Raw genomic sequence first — 19,436 nt, 5'->3', positions numbered from 1 at the left:
TGCCCTCTAGCTCTCTTGAATACTGCCCCATCTGTGATGGACATTGAAAAAATAGTGCCCTTGGGGCACCGCTGGCTGCAATTCTATTTGACAAGTAAAACCGTGAAATTAATTTTATAAAATTTAAACGTACCTCTGGGGGCTGAGCTAGGCACGGCACTGGTACGTGGTACAGCTTATTGCAGAGTCCTCAAAAAGTAAACGTCCTTTTCATCTACTGTAGTAGCATGTTATATCCAGGGCACCATTATTATTTTATACGGAAGTTTCGCTGTCATAATAGTACACAGTTCTCTAATGGTCCTCCTACTACATGTACATCTAGTACCACACTACTGTTGAGTAGTCTACTGTTGAGTACATGCCATTGTTGTAGATGTTTGAGGGTGTACATGTATATTTGATTCACTTCAGTTTCTGAATTGCTTGTTACTGGCCCAATTACTGCAATTGCTCCCAATTAATTCCAAACTGTCCTTCCACAGAACCATAGAGAAGCATGCACCGGTCTCACCCTGGCCTTCGCCTTGCTGCTCAGTGTAGACTGGAGAGTGACCCTGAGCAGAATGAGCCTTTGCTCAGAATCCCCCACCCACCCTCTTGCCAGGCACTTGGACTTCACTCTTCACTGCACTTCAGCCAGTTCAAGCGTAGTTGGGCGAAGGCAGATCAGCACACATCACAGACACCAATGACTAATCTCCCTGCCATATTTAGTGGGTTCATGGGGTCAGCCAACTCAGTCATGTTCACAGCTAGCCGGGTTTGTTATCTGATATGCCAGGTGGGATTGCCATGGACACGAACAGACATACATACACACATGCACACACACACAGAGTTATGTTACATCTAGCGAATAATCGGCCATCTCCTCTCTGCATCACATAATAACATGATTGTACACACATACATGTAGCTGCATGAATTGTATACTGCTGCAGCTGGCATGCACCATTCTACTGGCTCATTGCATGACCGGTCATTCTCACAGCATATCACGCACACCTACATTGTAGATCTACAATTACAATACAGTCTTGTCGTCTACTGCATGTGGTGATGACAGATGTGAGTGAAGGAAAATCACGTCGTGTCCGCATATGTTTCACAACCATCCATCAAAAGACAATTCTGGCTGTTTGCACTGGTGTGGACGCTACTTCAGTGTCAGCATGCCAACACAGACAGAAAGAAACAGGTACACACACACACACACATGTAATGATTGTGTACATGATTCCAAGCAAAACAGGCTTATGTAATAGTTACGTAATATACGCATGCACGTTGCTATGGGCTACACATTTATCATTTCCTATACAATATCTACAAGAGTACATAAAAAATGGTTTATGTACTCTTGATATAATTATAACATAGCGTTCTCAGCAGACGTGGTAATTAACAGGACAGTTTCTAAGTAAAAAACCATAATTATTATCACAGAGAATGCACTCTCATTTACTGGGCGTGTACTGCGACATGCATTTTATTGAAGAATAACAAGCCGGTATACCGCATGCACCAGCCGAGTCTGCACACTTCCAGCACAGAACCGACGGCCGGAGCAGGCAGTATGCATGCACTGAACACATAGCATGGCACGCCTACAGAATGTATTTCCTGGCATGCGCTGCTGTGGTTCTGAAATGAATTGATGAACACCCAAAGACAGCCGTCCACGAAATAAGCATGCAGTGGCCAATTCATGTCAATAGTTTGGAATCGGGCATGTACATGTGCTCTGGGAAGTACGTGTGTTCAGAGCAATTTTTGAAGATTTCATGTGTGTGCGTGCATGAAATGCAGGGTGCACTTACAAAGCAGGGAGTCGCATCAATATTGCAATTAACTAAGCAATGTTTTAATGACCACGAGCACTTCACATCTTGGGAGATACCCGTTACGGAGCACCTTAGCACGCTGGAACTGAGCAACAATGCAACAAAGAGCATCTGCTCCGCAGCTCGGTGCTAGTGTGCTGGACCCATGGGTCTTGCAAGCAGTATCGTGCGAGTAAAGCTTTCCGGCAGGGGCTGTTTTGTGACACAGCAAACGAGGAGATCAACGTGTGAGCTGCACCTGTGTTACGCTGTAACGTGACAGCTTCGTCAGCGATCCACTACCAGCAAACAGGAGGTGAAAGAAAATGCTGGACAACACCTTCACAATCACTAGGTGTTGGCAGTTACACATACGACTCAAAACAGATGGAGATCAGCATGATTTTCTCTTGTTAAATGGGGCGAACATACTCGCGTACAGAATTTCACATTGCATCTGTTGGTCGGATAAAAAGGTGAGTCGAATGATAAAAACTAAAATAGAATATTCACATCAGCATTCACTATTAGCAGCTCTATGTGAATGGCTCAATGGAATGTACATCAAACATCATAGGGCGCATGAGCTTGTCACGTGCCAGTTGCTGTTGCATGGGCTGCATGCTCTTTGGTGTGTCGACCAGTTTTCCACGCAGGATGTACGATGCGTCGTCTCGGTCGTCCTCCTGCATGCTAGTGTACACGTCGCGCATCGACAGGCGCCGTGATACTTTCGCCAGCAGGAAAATGAGGTGCCAGCGCCCTCTCACTGAGCGGCCAGACTTTGCCATGAGAAGACGGTACGGCAGCGGCGAGTCCTGCGATGATGTAATGTTGACGTTGATGATGTCACGTGGATGCATGACCAGCGAGAGCTGTGGCGACATCACTGACAGGCGGTACACGGCCATCGGGTATCGCCGCACGCAAGGCATCACGGCGTCCTGCATGATCTCCGCTGCCTTCCGCTGAATGCTGTAGTTGGTGCTGAAGTGGGTGTAATTGATCATCACGGGCGAGCATCGGGCAACGCTGAACGTGGGAACGACTACGGAGCACACCATGACGGTCACAAACAGAGCTGTCACAACGCGCCCCGGCAGCAGTTTGTACAACAGCACAGGCACGGTAACGCACAGGACGACAATAGCAGCATGGCGCGGGTTCCACAGCCAGTCAGCGGCGGCGAAGGCTGAGCTGTACAGGCCACCGCTCATGGCGACCATTTCAATGAAGCCAGGCGCCAGCATCAGCAGCATAAGCAAGACGTACTTGAGGCTGATCTTACTGCCCGTGCCGGCTGCTTCATCCGAGTCGCCATCTTTCTTGCCTGGATATACATGCAGAAGAATAGAGTGAACAATGAGCACGACAAGAACAACATTGCATCTCTTTCAAACACAACAGTAACCAGGAAGCTGTCAACGAATGGACGAAGAAGTGCGAGTTCATAACATTGACAGCAGTTTTTCGGGTTCGGAGCGCCATTTGCCAATTGGAAATGGGCAGCTTTGGCCATCTGCTTGTTAGAAGCTTGACACATGATACTGGGAGAGCCTGGCTCACTCTGTGACGTGCTTCAATGCATGAAGGCATCCACTTCTAAATGCAGTTTTTTCTTCTCAATAGAAGTAGAACTTCATATAGCGGGTTCTGTGACAGGGGCGCCCTCCCCCAAAATGTGTTACAGTCTGTATTAGAGAAGTTTCACACGGCGTTCTTTTGGCGTGACGTGACATTTAAATGTTGGTGTCGGAAACGACGTTGAACGTCGAATTCGAACGTGAGTCGTACTCCGCTCGGTTTCGAACCCACCGTGTGTTTGTACGAACTTTCGCAGGATATTTTTTACTCACTGGTTCGAGGGAAAGACGTAAACGGGAAAAGTGTGAAGAAAAAATGACTGTCACCACCAGGACTCGAACCAGGGACCCTTGTACCCAATATTTCTTACATCAACTTTTTCCGAACTGACAGCGATACGGTAGGTTGCAACTATTCCGGACAGATTTTTCAATTTCCTGCCAGTAGTGAACGATGCGCACGTCTTTCGCTGCATGCGGCGCGAAACCTGTCGTACGCGAACGGGAGTTTTTGGCGTTGACGTGGAAGTTGAAAACGTCGCGCGAAACCTCCCTACTATGGTAAAACATACATGGTGCGTTTGAGTCACACCCTGTGCCTTTCGTTTGTTTCGGACAGGCGTCCTGCCCGAAGCAATAGAACACTACGGCGTGCACACGCCGTCGTTTCTAATCCAACTTGAGAATTGTTTTGCTCATCTACGCAAGTAGAACATGTACATGCTGTTCAAGAGGTATTCTGCAAGCAATGGATGAACTCAATGAAGGCCAGTATCTACGAAAGCATGAGCAATGAAACAGTGTTATCGTATATATACTTCACGAGGACCTTGATGCAGTGTGCGCATTACGTTCTTTTTTTTGCCACGCAGTAATTAAAATTATATGTGTCATGGTGGAGAAGCAGTCGCGTTACATAACCTCTTCCGCCATGTGTTCCACTTTTAGTCCAGCGGCCTTAAAACGAATAAAATCCGTTTCAGTCTCAAGCAGACAACCTGGATACTACACTACGGCTTAAAGCATGTATACCTGACCTGGATTCCGCTTGTTGTCATCTTCAGAGTTGGGGCTTAAGCTCAGGAGAAGCCAATTTCTCCGCTCTCGTCGGCGACTAAAAATCAAGGAATCTGAATACTGCGCGCCATCTGCGGGTGCTCATTATACGAAAAAGTTTTTCAAACTTTTGAAAAAATAGAAGATGACGACGACACTGATACGATACTCTTTGAAATAGAATTGCATTTTTCATTTAGTAGTTGCTCAGTAGTTTTGTGTTTTGTGCTGTTTGAGTGCCTCCTAACCACTGCTGACAGCATGGTACTTGGTAGACACCCTTTGACATGATGGAGGAAGAGGCCGTGGAGCTTCCTAGGTAGGCCTCGTCTTGGGAATGGCATTGTATTGTGGGAATTTTGCTTGTGCCATTGCGTAGCATCGCAGAAAAAGCAAACCCAATTTACTTGGCAGAGCTGGGTGAAGCTGCTAAAAGCAGGCAGGACGAGCTATGGACCTTCTTGCTCGAGAGCCACTGCACCGAGGAGAACGTCCGCGGATGGTACCACCGCAAGTGCTACAGTATGTACACAAACAAGATGTTGCTGTATCGCTGCCACTTGGACGTGACCATGCCTTTTCAAGCGATTCTGAATTGGAGGAGATACATGTATGTGAGGATGGGCCACCAGCAAAGCGTAGAAGAAGGAGAGATGTACAGTCCACATCTGCAGACGTATGCCTCATATGTAATAAAAAGACTAAACCAATTAAAGGAATGAAACAACCTCTAACTCAGTGCTAATCTCTGCCAGCTGGCGACAGCATACTAGAGGCAGCAGAGCTGAAGAACACACGAATTATGCTTTCGCTCCAGAGTGGCCCAGATTGTGTTGCAGCGGAAATCCACAATCACCGAGCATGCTACAGTGCCTTCACCCACCCGGCCACTATGCACCGGCAACGAAGTGGCAAAGGGAGTGACCAGCCGTCGGCCTACGAAATAGCATTCAACAGCCTGGTGCTGTATGTACAGTCCGAGTTGAAGTCTGCAAGGGCCTTGTCCATGAAGCTCCTCACGGATAAGTACAATTGCAATCTGCATCAGCTTGGCCGACCACAACACTCCGCCCATCCGACTTTCATGCTGAAAAGGAAGATAATGAGCTACTTTGGGGACCACGTGAGTTCTTGGCATTGTTGAATGTGTAGACATAATGCTAATTCTTTGCTTCGCTTGTGCTAGCTCTCTTCCGCTGGTGTTGTTGAGATAGTGTCCCAGTAAATGAAATCCTCTCATACGAAGATCCGTATTTAGGGGTGATTTCCTCAAAATTTATCAATCTCTGCCATCTCCAATCACCATCAATAGGAAATGAAAAAAAAAAAACTCGGCAAAGGGCAACCATGATCAGCAAATCATCCAAACAGAAGAACAAAATCATGCCGACTCCAGTCCATTTAGCCCTTTGTGGACGGACTGTATGAGTTTCGATCTAATAAGACCGAAAGTCTGCAGGCGGTAAAATCTTCGTAACTCCATCATTTCTTGAGCAAATTCCACAATCAAAGGTGTGGTGTTTGTAACCACAGACATTGTGAATCACCTGAGGGCCAGACTATTGTCGGTAATGCTAGACCTTATAGAAGTGTCCAATGACCGCACTTGGCATTCATCCATTCATGCATGCTAGCTATCTCTGTGTTTGGACTACCTCCATTATCTTCCTTTTATATTGCTCTACTCTGTAATATTCAACCAGTTGCGTACTGGACAAGTGAACTACGGTTATGCTTTGTTTTGGGTGTTGTGAGTCACGGACTAAAACACTACAGAAGGGTCTACGTGGTAGTGGAAACTCCAAGCTGTCCAATGCAACAATCACCGAAGAGTTACGATGTCGGACGCCAGAGATATCGCACGCCGTATTCTTACCTCGGCAAATTCAAATGTTTGATCGATCATTTCGCCATTTTTGGGGAAAATCCCTTTTCGTGTGCTCTTTGAGCGACTAAGCACATGATAATGACGTAGCCGACTGAAGTTTGAATCGTCTCAAACAGATTTGAGCGTTCTGCGTTGAAGGAGAGTGGAATGGCGTTGATGGGACGAATTTGCTTGCATATCAGGCTTGGAGACGACTTTGCTGTGTTACCGCGCCTGATTTGTGGCAGCTGGATAATGGAGATTGGTACCCTGGCGTTGCTCTTACCAAGAGCTTTCCAATGAGCCCTTGATTGTGAAAATCTTAATGAAGTGATACCCCCGACACAAACGGCACAAACAAGTGTGACGCCAAAGTTATGACATGGAAAGTTGAAAATTGTACTGACATTTCGTAATTCTGGTGCATACTGTGCTAGTAATCCGTCCATAAAGGGTTAAAAACTATAGACGCGCAGTGTTTTTGAAATATTTCAAATTTGGCTGGAACTTTTTGAGAATAGTTTTCGGAATATTGCTCAGGTCCGCTCCACAATTACTCTCATATAGTTTCTAAACGATTGGATAACAGACGCCCAATTTGGAAAATTTATGCACAAAGTGATCACAGATTTTATGTGGTATAGATGCTGGCATAACGGTTTTTGCCTAGGTACGCGTCTATAGTTTTGAAATGGACTGTAATTATCGATAATAGTGAGTTTCTGCTACACGAAACTACGTACCAAACTCCGTGTCCACTGCAGTGAAGTTTAACACGAAATTTCCGTACGTTGCGCCGGTTCTGCTGTGCGTAGCTTGCTCGAACTTCCCGCCACATGTACTCTGTGCGCTCAGTTTTGCACACAGAGACCAGTCCGTGTGAAGCGCGCTTCACACGGAACACGGCATGAAAAAATCCGCGTGAAACTTGATCTCGAACCGCGACGAGGTTTCCATACGTACTTTGGCACGTTTTGCCGTGTAGCAGAACCCCACTAATATCGTATCACATTTTGACAATTTCAACTCAAGGAGTCGTAAAATAACGACTAGCCAACTAAACCTATTTTATGGTTCTCCCCATCCAATGCCCTAGCTCTGGACATGACAACAAGCCGTTTCGACCTCACCAGGACATGGTCTTTCCACTCATGCAAAGCTCAGGTGGAGACTGAAACGCGACTTGCAAAACAAACTCTTTTAGATTAGGTCTGCTGAACTATGTTGTTTGTTTTGCATCTCATGGAAAACATAAAATTAATGGTCCTCTGACCACTAGACTACTGAATACTCTTTAAGGTACTTTGCTGTCATCTGCAGACGTGGCTACGATGCATCTATCTTACATTCGACGGGGCGTGACGGGACACTCATGATGCCGATTGACGGCGTCTAATGTGAACACCAGGATTGGACTATGGCACAGAAGGGGAAGCGACGGAAGAGTCGAATCTGTTCAACTCTTCAAACCGTATGCAGGGACGCAAGCGTACAAAACGGCTGCATTTCGAGTGTGAACAGGAGACAGAGTTGTGTGCCGACTCTTCCCGTTGCGCGCAAAAGCAACTTACAATATTTTAGCATTTTGAATACTACGCTTCACATAACTCACCGAACTGATAACACAACTGAGTTGAATTTTAGTAAGGTAAAATTTCATGTCAATTGCTGTATTTAGGGATAGTCCAGGAGTGTGACAGACAAACTGACAAACTGTTTTATTTTTTACTGGGGCTATTAGGCCACACGTTTTTATTTCTATGTTTCTCGTCACCCGCACGCATACGATTCAGGAGTCTGGAAGAAAAAAGAAAAGAAAAACTGTACTGCACTGACTGTGCATGTGGGGACCAGCACACTCATGCACATGATTGTACATAATGTGGCCTGGCCTGCGCGACACATGATGCGAGGTCGGCATTTTTGTGCGCAATCTAGCTGCACATGCACAGATTGTGATAGAAGCTCCTACCACATACTCGTAGTTGCTAACTATGGATGGTGTATTGGTGGATTTTAGTGTGAACAAAGGTCTAGTAAACTTTTTTTATTTTTTTCCATCTCTCGCATACGTTTTTAGATTTTCAGGTGACGAGAAACATAGAAATAAAAACGTGTGGTTTTATTAGAATGGCACAATTTGTGTGGCTACTTTTTTGGACAAACTGGCATTGGGAGAGTGATTCCGCTTCATTCGAGAAGAAAGTATTACAAAGAAGTCCCGGAAAAAACGAACTTAAGCCCGAAAGTTAGGGCCGAAACGATTATACCGATTACTCGTATATCACTCGTTATGGATGAAATCGATAATCATTATGATCGATAACGATTATGACTGTACAGTGCGAGAGCGGTCATGATGTCAGTGCATGCAGACCATGCATGGCATCATGCACGCGCGTCATGCGCACAAGTACATGAACGTCGAAGTAGACGTGCATGAAGCCGTAGGTCCGTACAATCATTGCGCGCTTGATCCTTTTTGGGTAGTCGTACATAGTCACTACATTCACTGCACTAGTCAGCGTAGCCGGAAAATGTAACAACCGGAAAGCTTCATTACTGTTAGGTTGTAGCGAAACTGTGAGTGTGGCTGCCGTCCTTCTAATTTGTTCAGTTCTTGTCAAAAACTTAGTTAGTTTTGATTTTTTGGCGAGGAGAGCAGTGACAATGCTGCCGGCTGGAAAAGCGAAAGTTGGTCTGACCGAGAGATCGCCAGCGTGGGCATATTTCGAGGAAGCTGATAGTGTAGCGAGATGCAATTCGTGCAGCCGCGAGTTCGTCCGTCAAAGCGGCACAACCAACTTGTTCCAGGACCTGATTTCTGCTCATAAAGACCAGTACGCTGCTGCGGTAGGGAAAGGATCAGCAACCTAGTCGACAGCAATGGCGACTACCAGCAATGTTGAGCGCAGTGACAATGCGACGAACAGTGCTGGAATGAAGCCCGTCATGTCGTTCTTCGGCACAGATAACTTGCGAACGTGCGACAGCAGGCGCTCAGGCATGTTGACGGAGTCGATCATCGACTGGATTGTCGATTCCAGTCGACCCTTCTGGGCCTTCTCCATTGTAGAAGACAGACGACTGATCGTTGATGTTTAATGGCAGAGGAACACTGCTCATATCACGTTGCAAATTTCATTTTGGTCTTTTTGGGGCCTGTGTGGATCTTTCACCCATACGTACCTGTATACAGTTGAACAAATTTAATTGTTTTTGCTGTATACTGGTGTCCAACATGACACGTATAAAACTTGTTCGGAAAATCGGTAAAACCAATAAATCGATCGTTAGTGTTATTGGTTAATCGTTAAGGCAAAATGGGCAATCGTTTCGGCCCTACCGAAAGTCAACCCGTCACGGACCGGGTTTATGACTCGTGCCAATCGACGTTGAACATAGCAACAACTGCTACATGTCGTGTTGTACAGATCGCACACGATTTTTACAGCTCGTCCCATGGCCCAGCCGTCCCGACAGGCTCTTACGCCCCGTACCATCAGCGTTACGTCGAGTGTAAACAAGGATTTAGATGCAGGGAAGGCTGAGGCTGTGTTTACATGAGAATTTTCAACACGGGTCGAGTTCAGCCTGGGTTGAAAGTCTGTACGATAGACAAAATAGGTGAGCGTTTACATGAAGACAGTTGACCCGGGTCAAATACTGATATGCCGCCAAATGTCCACTTCTAGAGTCCTGTATGGTCACGTGAATACTTTCGCGCGAAATTTGCCTGTGCACTGCTATTCGAACCTGGCGCGAGATACGCATAGAAGTACGTGAGTACGATTTTCTCGCCCGTGTTGATTTAAACCCTCCCCTCTGGGGGAGGGTTGAGATCAACCGAAATTTCAACCCGGGTCAAGCGCAATGCGTCATGTAAACGCGCCATTCATTTTGTGTACATGGCGGGTTGAAATCTGACCCGGGTTGAAACCAGGGAGTAGTAAAAGACACTGTATTTTACTACTCCCTGGTTGAAACGCCTCATGTAAACACAGCCTGAATGGCCCATTTGGCTAATTTCCGTACGGTACCTATGATGTACGGTATGGTGCACTGAATGAACGGCATGATACCCCATCGATCCCCCATGTACAATGTGTACACACAAACAAAATGTAGAATTCGCCTACTCGCCTACTGTACCTTTTTTTGATCTCCGCGTCACAGGTATATCGTCCCCGTCACTATCCTGAGCCCAGCGGGTATTTCGCGATGGCTTGAGCCGTTGACGAAACTCAGAGAACTCCTTGGCAGCTGCGCTGGTATTTGCATCGTTCGACACAAACACTTTCTTGGGTCTTTTGCTGTCACGGGGGTGTGCATGCTTTGGCTTTTTCGCATCAGCATCGGCTTCATCCTTCGCCATTGTCCCGTGTCCACAGGATGCCACCCACTAATTTCTAAGTACTAGCACTGAATAACCGAAGCGAACTGACTATCATTTTTGTCCGAAGTCAAGCTCCAAGAAGGTAATTATTTTTTGAAACTCGTTGGCACGTTTGCGTTTTCTGACGAACTGACGTGCATTAGGTGACGTCACCACTCGCGCAGCAGGGAGTCGTAAAATACCGGTATTTTGCGACTCACTCGGCTCGTACTCGAGCTCGCACTATTTTTAGGGGCCTGGTTTTTTTTGTTTTTTTGTTTTTACGAAAACACACCATTTGACGGCACAAAGCAGCAAGGCGCTAGGCTGGGCTAGCTCCGGCTAGCGCTAGGGAGCGATGAGACATAAAAATAATTATTATTATTCCACAATCACGATGACATAGTGCCAATAAGCATGTGATGCGGACGATTTTAACCAGGGAGTAGTAAAATACAGGGAGGTGACACGCCACTAATCGTGATTTTTGATGGTTGCCTCGCGATTGTTTTTTATTTTTTAGCAAAAAAACCATTCGTAGAATCCATCTCGAGTATTTGTAAAAGGCCTAATTCCATAAAGAAACCCACACATCTAGAAGAACAGTATTCTTTTGGACGTTCGCATGTACGCACGTCCATGGTCATTGTGGGGAGAACCAACATCACAGAAAAAATTGCCCCTATCGACGATATGGACAAGGAGAACGGCGGTCACTTCCTTGAGTAAGTAATGTGTGTTAGCTTCGATGAGCAAGAGTATAAATTTGGGAGCCGAAAATATCACTAGGACACCACATGATCTACTCTTTTCTTGCCTCAGTTGTGATCAGGTAGTACTTTTCTACCTACCCAACAACGATGAGCATTTCATATTATGGTATGCTGGTAATTTGGACTGAAATGTGATCCTGATTTGGCATTGTTTTGACCTAATGTTGTTCTACAGTACTGGCACTCTTGTTGACAGAGGCTTGCCATATAAGAGGAAAAGAATTGACCAGGATGGTGACCTTCCTCCACAGCGTGTACTGTCGGACATCAGCGCACTCACCAGTAAGCAACGCTTATTTCTTTATGTTTCTGACTCAGCTGATTACACATGCGGAAACACGGCCGAAGTCCCCCCCCCCCCCCGCCCCCCCCCCCCTCCCACCACACGCACACACTCGCACATGCGCACACACGGTGGCACAGCACACGAGGAACACAACAAGGGGCGGAGAATGATCATTCCTGAGCTCTTCCGGACTCAAATGACTGTCCAAACCTCGCCCACCCACGCGTGCACACGCGCGCGCACATACAAACACACACAGTCACCCCCCCCTCCTACATGCATACACACATGCACACTCCCCCCCCCCCCAAACACACACACACACACACATAGAACATGAGGAACACATTCTTCAGGTTAGTTGAGTTGATTCACCAATCCTCGCCGCATTACCTAGGCGAATGACAACAACAACACACGCACACACATGCACACACACACACACACACACACACACACACACTTGCACACACATCATGTACCACACACACATACACACATGCACACACATGCACACACATGCACACACAGTGACACAGTGACACACACACACGGCAAATGTCACTGAATACGTTCATATAAGACCATGTTTCAATTACTTGTATTTTGTATGATTGTTTGGTTCTGCCCCTTTCTTCATTTTTCTGCCACTTGGTTTAGATTCATCTGCAACATCCATGGATATGACGACCAATCCTGGTCACACCCAGCCAGTTGCTGGACAGGGCAGCAACACCGACACATCCAAGCCTATTCTTTGGAGTGGCTCTGAAGCACCGAGTGTGCGTGAAATTACTGTTTACTCCATCCTCATGGAGAAGTTCGGGAATGATAAGCCCTTCCGTGTGCGAAATCCGCAACAGCCACAATTGCAAGAGGCGGTACGAGCCATCAATCTTGTCCTACCTAACGAAGACCGTGTGTCAAGCGAAAGGCTCAGCAAATACTTTCAGCGTGCAACAGCAAGAACACCTGGTGCAGGGTTTGGCAAATACCGTGGTAAGCTGCGCTGGGTGCGATTCAGCTCAGTTTTCAGTACAGTACGTGTCACTCATTCAGCTTGCCTACAGAAAGCACTGCAAGGGTCAATTGCAGACGAGGAGCGGAAATCCTTGCTCATTTGTATTGGTGAATGCGTAGGAGAATGGGACCCTGCATCATCTCCTCCATCACTAAAACAAGCTAATGTTCCCCTCGACTTTGATGGCATTAAAAGGGCAGTGCCGACCAACTTCCGGTGGAGAGTAACACTGGAGAACGGATGCTGTATTATCTGGCACTACAGAACAACAGGTGGTGCTACGGAGCGATCAATAAAGGTTCAACCCAACATGGCATACACAACACACTTTTATGACCACAGCCTTCCACTTCTCAACTCTAATCTTCCTGTCACGCTCACAACAACCGAGCAGCTTACAACTTTGCTAACAGCAGTGCAACACGCAACCATATGTAAAGGGTTGAATTATGAAAAATATGAGCCACTTTTCAAAGCCAGACTTGATGGAAGCACTTTCAGGTCAAAGGATGGGACGGTCAATGCGTATGCTGAAGAGTCATACACAACACAGAGGTGCATTCGAACATCGGGCTGTGCAATTCTAGTTAGTGCCACAGGGATATGCAGCACATGTCGACAGTTTGACGGCAGCCTTCGGAAAGACTTGTCAAGACTTAAGAATCGCACACCTGAATCACGAGCAAGCACTGCGATTACTCACTTAACGAGGGAAGAACTGGTTGACCGCGTGAGGACCAAGCCCGCTCCAAAGTCTGTGCAACGACAGGCCAAACAATTGGAAGAACTCAATAAAAAAAGGGTGACCACAAAGCACAACGGAGAGTATGCCACATTGTTTACGAAACTAGAGCATGGGCTAGACAAGATACAGGCTCAAGCTAACAATCCTCAGTGCAACTGGAAGAACTGCTCGGAATCATTTAGCACAATCGAGGAGTTGCAGAACCACATTTATTTCAATCATACGAAAATAATGGAAACTTCCTGTCAGCTTTTCCCAGCGTACGAGTGTCTGTGGTCAGGCTGCAGCACTAAACCGTATAAAAGCAAAGCGGCTTTTCATGCGCATGTGCGGAAGCACACGGGAGATTCAGGAGACATCTTGTTTAAATATCTACTTGAGGACCAAGCCAGGGCACTCACAGTGCCTGATCATCAGATGCGTTGGCATCCCTGCGTTCTACGATGGTGCCTACATCAGCATGCCCGCTCAGCCGCTGCATACGAAGATATGCGCAGTAGCAGACTCCTTCGACTTCCGTCTGGCCGAACTCTCCTCAGGTACCGTAATTTCAATCACCCGCAGTCGGGATGGAACGATGGCACCTTGGATGAAATGCGGTCTGTTTATGATAAATTTACTGACGCAGGAAAGGGGCAAGTAGACCGGGCCAACACAGGCGGGATCTACTTCGATGAAGTTAAAATAAAAGAAGGCCTAATATGGGACCCGCGAAGCGATGAACTGATTGGGTTCGTCGACTTTGCGGGTGAGCCAAGTGATGTATTGCAAAATTCAATAGCGACCCATGCATTCCAATTTCACTTCCGTTCACTGTTTTCTTAGAATTTTTTGTCAGCGCTAATCCGTGGGGACAGACTTATACTTATCACTCTTCTGTATCGCCGTCCACTAATTCTTGTGATCCTTGACTGGTCCTATAATGCCCATATCGCAGTAATATCGACTGTTTATATCGACTGTTTATATTGACTCTTCAAGAGAACACTGCTAGTTATGTTGTACATTGTCGTTGTATGCAATCTGATATAGCACAGTATTCCATAGCGTGGTTGGCTGAGTGGTTATCTTCAGTTTTTGAGTGGCTATCTTCAGTTTTTCTTTTTTGCCTGTTAAGCCGTGCAGCGGAATTATTTTACTGTGTTGTTTATTCCAATCGTTTCCTTTCATCTGTGTGTGCCTTCTGATGTGCTGTGTGCTGTCAACCTCGGATAAGAATGGCTGCGCTCTCATTATTCCATCAGAAGCATTCTGGTATTTACTGCTCGAGTCGGGTTTACGTTGTTTCCCTGTGTTTGCGTGAAAAGGTCGAAGAAGAACAACACCTATCGAAAGGTGTGTGTTGTATGAGTGTCTACAGTGACATTATTAGCACGTCGGTGCCGCACTCACACGGGCACAGACGGACACACACACACACACACACACACACACCTGCAGACACAAATGTACGTAGATGTGGTGAATGGCAATCTTACCTATCTGTTCAGCAAAGAGGGATTTGACTCGCTCTTGAAGAGCGCCTTTGTTGCCTGCACGAGACAGGGGGCTGAGACTAAGTATACTCTGCAGTTCCTTCACACTCAGATCACCAATGACCTTTGCTTTATCGAGCTCTGGCACGCTGTTAATAGCTGATCGAACCGCATTAAGGTCTTTTCTGCCAATCGCTGCCCGCACGGCTACAACATTCCGGCTGACTGCTTCTTTCTGGCGCGAGGATGACGTTGGTGGGCGTAAACCAGCACGCAGAGCAATTGACGTAGTTGATGGTGCGAGGTGATTTTCACGGATTATTTGTTTTTGCTTGCTCTTCACAAACATCGTCACGATGCGCTGTAGGAGATCTTTGCCGCTGTCATCTCCAACAATAGCAGAATACTGTTGAAGAACAGTGGCATCGGCCAGAAGTAGCTGCTTGACTTCTTGTGGAGCTGACTTTCCAGCAGTAAGAAGCGCAGTTTGGAGGTGTTCCTCGCACAGCTTGTGCAGGCGAATAAACAGAGGCAAGCAATGCTCGCTCAGGGAAAACAGATGCCTGCTGAACGCTGCGGTGCTCGCTAGGTCCTCATCACTACTAGCACTGGACGAGTCTGATGTCGAATCACCACCATAGACATGTTTGGATGCAAGGATATCACATCCAAAATTTGGGATAAGACTCAGAAGAGCATGCTTTGGCTCTTTCTCCCGTAGAAGCTGTTTCCGAACAGCAACAATACACCAGCCGGAATGATATCGTACCGATGCGTTGGCTGCACGATCCATTACGTCGGAAGCTAGTCGGGCTGACCTCGTATCTGCCAGACGTGGTGTTGTTGCTACACTTGTGCTACCATCAATCACACTGTCAACGAGTTGAGCAAGCAGTGATGATTGCACTTGTCTCTCTATGGCACAACACAAAAAAAGAATGAAGCACAGTGAAAAGTATAGGCAGTTAGCGTAACAGAGTAGTGCAGTCCAGGCGTGCATCATAGTGGAGTGGGTGAAGGGAATATAAAGTTAAGCAATTTTGCTCATTCAACCCAGCAGTTTCGCTTAGCTTTCTTCGAGTTATCATTTATCCTGAAGTTCCCCTCTGACAAGAAGTCAGTCAAGGCTTTCCCCACACAAAGCAAAGTAACTTACTTCTGTCCTGATCCAGTTCCACAAAATGAGGCGACACAGTCTGGAGGAAGTGTGCCCATGCAATGCCTAGGGAAGGAGGCACACCTCTCCGCAAACGGGACAGCTCTACACGCTGTGCGTGAGTAGACTGTTGTTGTTGTACACGATGCCGTCCTTCCTCGAGCAGAATGCGGACGGGCGCAGTGCTCCTGCCAGCGTCGACAGCAATATCTGCTGCCACGGATGCATCAGCCTTCTGGTGCAGCAGCAAACTCTTGTTTTTACTTGTAGCTGAACACAGTAGATAGATACATACACACTGCGATTACCTTCAGTGAATGAATGCTACTTTCCTCTCTTCTGTGAGAAAATAATAATTATTCCCATAGCTATGCAGAAGACGTTGCTTCAGTAAAAATAATAATTATTCCCATAGCTATGCAGAAGACGTTGCTTCAGTAACGTCTGGCGCTAGCCAGGGTCCACACAGCTTTAATTTGGTGTTTGTGTGTTTGTGTCACGCCTGGCGCTATCCCGTATCTGTCCCGTACCGTACCGTACCATCAAACACAGCTGGCCAAATACAGCTGGCCGCACTATTCAAATAGGGCTTTCAAACGCAAGATCATAACGTGAAGCAACTTGGAAGAATGAGTATCAATGCGAAGTGTATGGGGGAATGCATGTAGGGCGATAGTGCGGGTTCGAATCCCAGGTAATGCGTGAAAAAATAGAAGAATTGAAAAAATTATAACATCCCTATTCTTTTTTTGCAGTCATCAAGACTCGAAACGGGGACCCTCGCTTGTAGCCAGCGATGCTCTAACCACTGAGCTATGTTGTAGCCGTCATCCCAACAGAGACCGTTCAACATTCTCTTCAGACTTCGTAACTCACACTTCCTGTGAATCCACACAGGCGGGTGGGACGCATGCGCAGCCCTCACTGTAAACCAGGGAGTAGTAACTAGTCCCTGCTGTAAACCAAACTATAAACCACAATACATGTATTGACACAAGAGAGAGAGATTGGAAGCAGTGTCGCAAATAATATTAGCAACACCTCTCGCGTACAAGTAGTAGAAAGTAATTCAGCGTTCTTTCCCCTTCCGTCTTGTGGACACCTTCAGCACGATGTACTAGCTGCTTATACCGATTTCTCCTCGTGTGTCGAGGACACACAGTTTCACAGTTTCTTCCAGTTTGTCTTGACCGCTGCTTGTCGGCATCTGGAAAGTTCTTCCAGGGTCTTCATGGACACACTGAGCTTATTCAGCGGAGCAACCAGACGTCACCTGTGGCCATTGTCAACTTTGGCCGCCCACGAGGCGCTTTGTTGCCCTTGTCAAAATAGCCGCTCATGGCTTCTTGCGGTGGCGTGTCCGTGTCCATCCGTAGCACATGAGAAAATAATTAAAAAAACAATAAGGAAGTTGTCGATGCCATAGAGATATTTCTTACCTTCCGCCCACGTCAGGATATCTTCACAACGGATCGACTGCAACCCAAGCGGAGGAGTTGTATCCTCCTGCTCTGCAGGACTTTCCTCCATATCACAGTCAGAGCACTCGTCTGGAGGCTCAATATCCATCGCTATCGAAGAAGCCATACTAGTATAACTACAACAAGTACAAGCGTGAAACGCGAGAGGAGAAAGATGACAGTAAACTCTCCAACTTGCAAGGGAGACAACATAAAAATAGCAGTGACAACCAGTAACAACCAGGTCAGAAAAGTAATCAAAGAACTACTTACTGAAAAATCTACATGATCCGGAAAGATCGAAAGTCCAAAGTCCAACCATGCTAGCTCACGATCACAGGCTTTTTGGAGCAGCTGGATCGCGCGACTCGCACTCGTCCAGTGTCCTAAAAAGTATAATAATCAGGCAGTCAGTAGTAAAAATACTACAACCAACTCCCTCGTATCAACAAGTACTCGAGCGCATACTTTTGGAGGTCGATCCGCGCGCCGAACCGCGGATACATGATTCTGTAACCATGGGCACCAGCTGCCGTTGCGTCATCTTACCCCAATCTCGCCCGCCGGGTGAAAACGGGTGTGAGGCAATCGTCGAACTGGCCGCGGATGCTCGTGTCACCTCCCTGTATTTTACTACTCCCTGATTTTAACCAGCCATGGTGGGGACAACTGAAAAAGAAGGAGAAGAAAAAGAGAAAAGAAAAGAAAACAAAAGGAGTACGAGTACAAAAGGAGTAAAAATAGGGCTGTTTCGTACTAAAGGAACCTGGAGAGAGCAGTATGAAGATTAGGCTAGCAATGGAAAACAACGAATTCAATTCAACTTAGGCGCGGGCAGAATGGAACAAAATTCAGCGAAGGTGTCACGAGACTTTACCTCCTGCGGAAGCCGAGACCAATGAGAATAGGACTTGAATAGAGGGGATTTTAAAAGGATCGATGATCTGGCCAGTGGGAAATGGAGAGAACATCTAGTACGCGAGCTATTATTGAACCAGCTTAAATGCGCAAGTGCATGAAGAGGAGCAAGTTGAAGCTTAATACGGTGAATGAATTTGCATGCCGAGTGGGGAAAGCGTTCTGAGAGAGGGGAAGAGGAAGCCAAAATGTATAGCGTCTGAGAGGAGGTCAGAGGGGGCATGCGAAATATTAATCGAAGTAATTTACGGTGGGTGACTTCTAACCTATGCATAAGAGCGGAGGATAGACCGGAGGACCAAACGAGAGAGCAGTAATCAAACAAAGGAAGAACATAATAGTGATAAATTTGTATTCGACAACCATGGTGTAGATGGGAGATGTGAGGAGAAAGTCAGCCTATCGCGGAGCAAACTCACTTTTCAATATAGGTTATGTGCGAATCCCAGGACAAGTGTTCATCAAGAAATATACCAAGGTGTTTGTGATTTTTAACAATGTTGATAGCAATGGGATCATCAGGGAAAGTAAAAAGCCGAGTCGTAAAGAGGGTGAGGTCACTGGAGGGTCGTGGGTAGGGTCCAGCAGATAATGCTCCGAAAATGTTCGTATAATGCTAACCATAATGCTCCAAAAACTGCCTTATAATGCAGATTATAATGCTTCAGCAGGGGATACAAGGCTCTTGGTTTGGGACAAAAATGGTAGAAAGTCTGCACATTGTCAAACTTCCAGGAAATTATGCATATCGTCGATCTGCATCTGAAGTTGCCACCTTATCTCTCACGAGCTCCACCACTTCTTAGCACTATAAGACATGATCGCTTCTCCATTGATTGCTCTCCATTCCAGCTTTGATGCAGGGTTGTGGCAGAATAGTCGGTGTATCAAATCT

At 46.5% G+C, this 19,436-nt stretch overlaps 3 protein-coding genes across 3 annotated transcripts; 1 reads left to right on the top strand and 2 right to left on the bottom strand.

Annotated features, from left to right (window-relative positions):
- Positions 1–1,865: 1,865 nt before the first annotated feature.
- On the bottom strand, positions 1,866–10,814 carry LOC135818192 (uncharacterized). The gene is made up of 2 exons (XM_065331541.1): positions 10,485–10,814; positions 1,866–3,156 (listed from the first exon to the last, which is right to left on the bottom strand). The coding sequence occupies exons 1-2, from the start codon at positions 10,705–10,707 to the stop codon at positions 2,363–2,365; spliced, it is 1,017 nt and encodes a 338-aa protein (XP_065187613.1). The 5' UTR covers positions 10,708–10,814; the 3' UTR covers positions 1,866–2,362.
- Positions 10,815–11,292: 478 nt separating this feature from the next.
- Positions 11,293–14,793, top strand: LOC135816702 (uncharacterized). The gene is made up of 3 exons (XM_065329829.1): positions 11,293–11,432; positions 11,656–11,762; positions 12,427–14,793. Exons 1-3 carry the CDS (start codon positions 11,347–11,349, stop codon positions 14,355–14,357), a joined length of 2,124 nt encoding a protein of 707 aa, XP_065185901.1. The 5' UTR covers positions 11,293–11,346; the 3' UTR covers positions 14,358–14,793.
- Positions 14,424–17,533, bottom strand: LOC135816487 (uncharacterized). Its single transcript, XM_065329686.1, has 4 exons — positions 17,437–17,533; positions 16,164–16,433; positions 15,011–15,922; positions 14,424–14,449 (listed from the first exon to the last, which is right to left on the bottom strand). Exons 1-4 carry the CDS (start codon positions 17,531–17,533, stop codon positions 14,424–14,426), a joined length of 1,305 nt encoding a protein of 434 aa, XP_065185758.1.
- Between the last annotated feature and the right edge of the window lie 1,903 nt (positions 17,534–19,436).

Source organism: Sycon ciliatum, chromosome 5 (assembly GCF_964019385.1).
Source record: "Sycon ciliatum chromosome 5, ocSycCili1.1, whole genome shotgun sequence".
Classification (NCBI taxonomy): domain Eukaryota; kingdom Metazoa; phylum Porifera; class Calcarea; order Leucosolenida; family Sycettidae; genus Sycon; species Sycon ciliatum.
This window is presented reverse-complemented; position numbering and strand designations above follow the sequence as displayed.

Coding starts and splice junctions, on each gene's coding strand:
- LOC135818192 (XM_065331541.1), bottom strand. CDS start 10,707: ATGGCGAAGGATGAAGCCGATGCTGATGCGAAAAAGCCAAAGCATGCA. Junction 3,157..10,484: donor GACGCGGAGATCAAAAAAAG/GTACAGTAGGCG, acceptor ATGTATATCCAG/GCAAGAAAGATGGCGACTCG.
- LOC135816702 (XM_065329829.1), top strand. CDS start 11,347: ATGGTCATTGTGGGGAGAACCAACATCACAGAAAAAATTGCCCCTATC. Junction 11,433..11,655: donor AACGGCGGTCACTTCCTTGA/GTAAGTAATGTG, acceptor GTTGTTCTACAG/TACTGGCACTCTTGTTGACA. Junction 11,763..12,426: donor GGACATCAGCGCACTCACCA/GTAAGCAACGCT, acceptor CACTTGGTTTAG/ATTCATCTGCAACATCCATG.
- LOC135816487 (XM_065329686.1), bottom strand. CDS start 17,533: ATGGACACGGACACGCCACCGCAAGAAGCCATGAGCGGCTATTTTGAC. Junction 16,434..17,436: donor AAAGTTGACAATGGCCACAG/GTGACGTCTGGT, acceptor TACTGTGTTCAG/CTACAAGTAAAAACAAGAGT. Junction 14,450..15,010: donor CCTCTTTGCTGAACAGATAG/GTAAGATTGCCA, acceptor TGGGCATTATAG/GACCAGTCAAGGATCACAAG.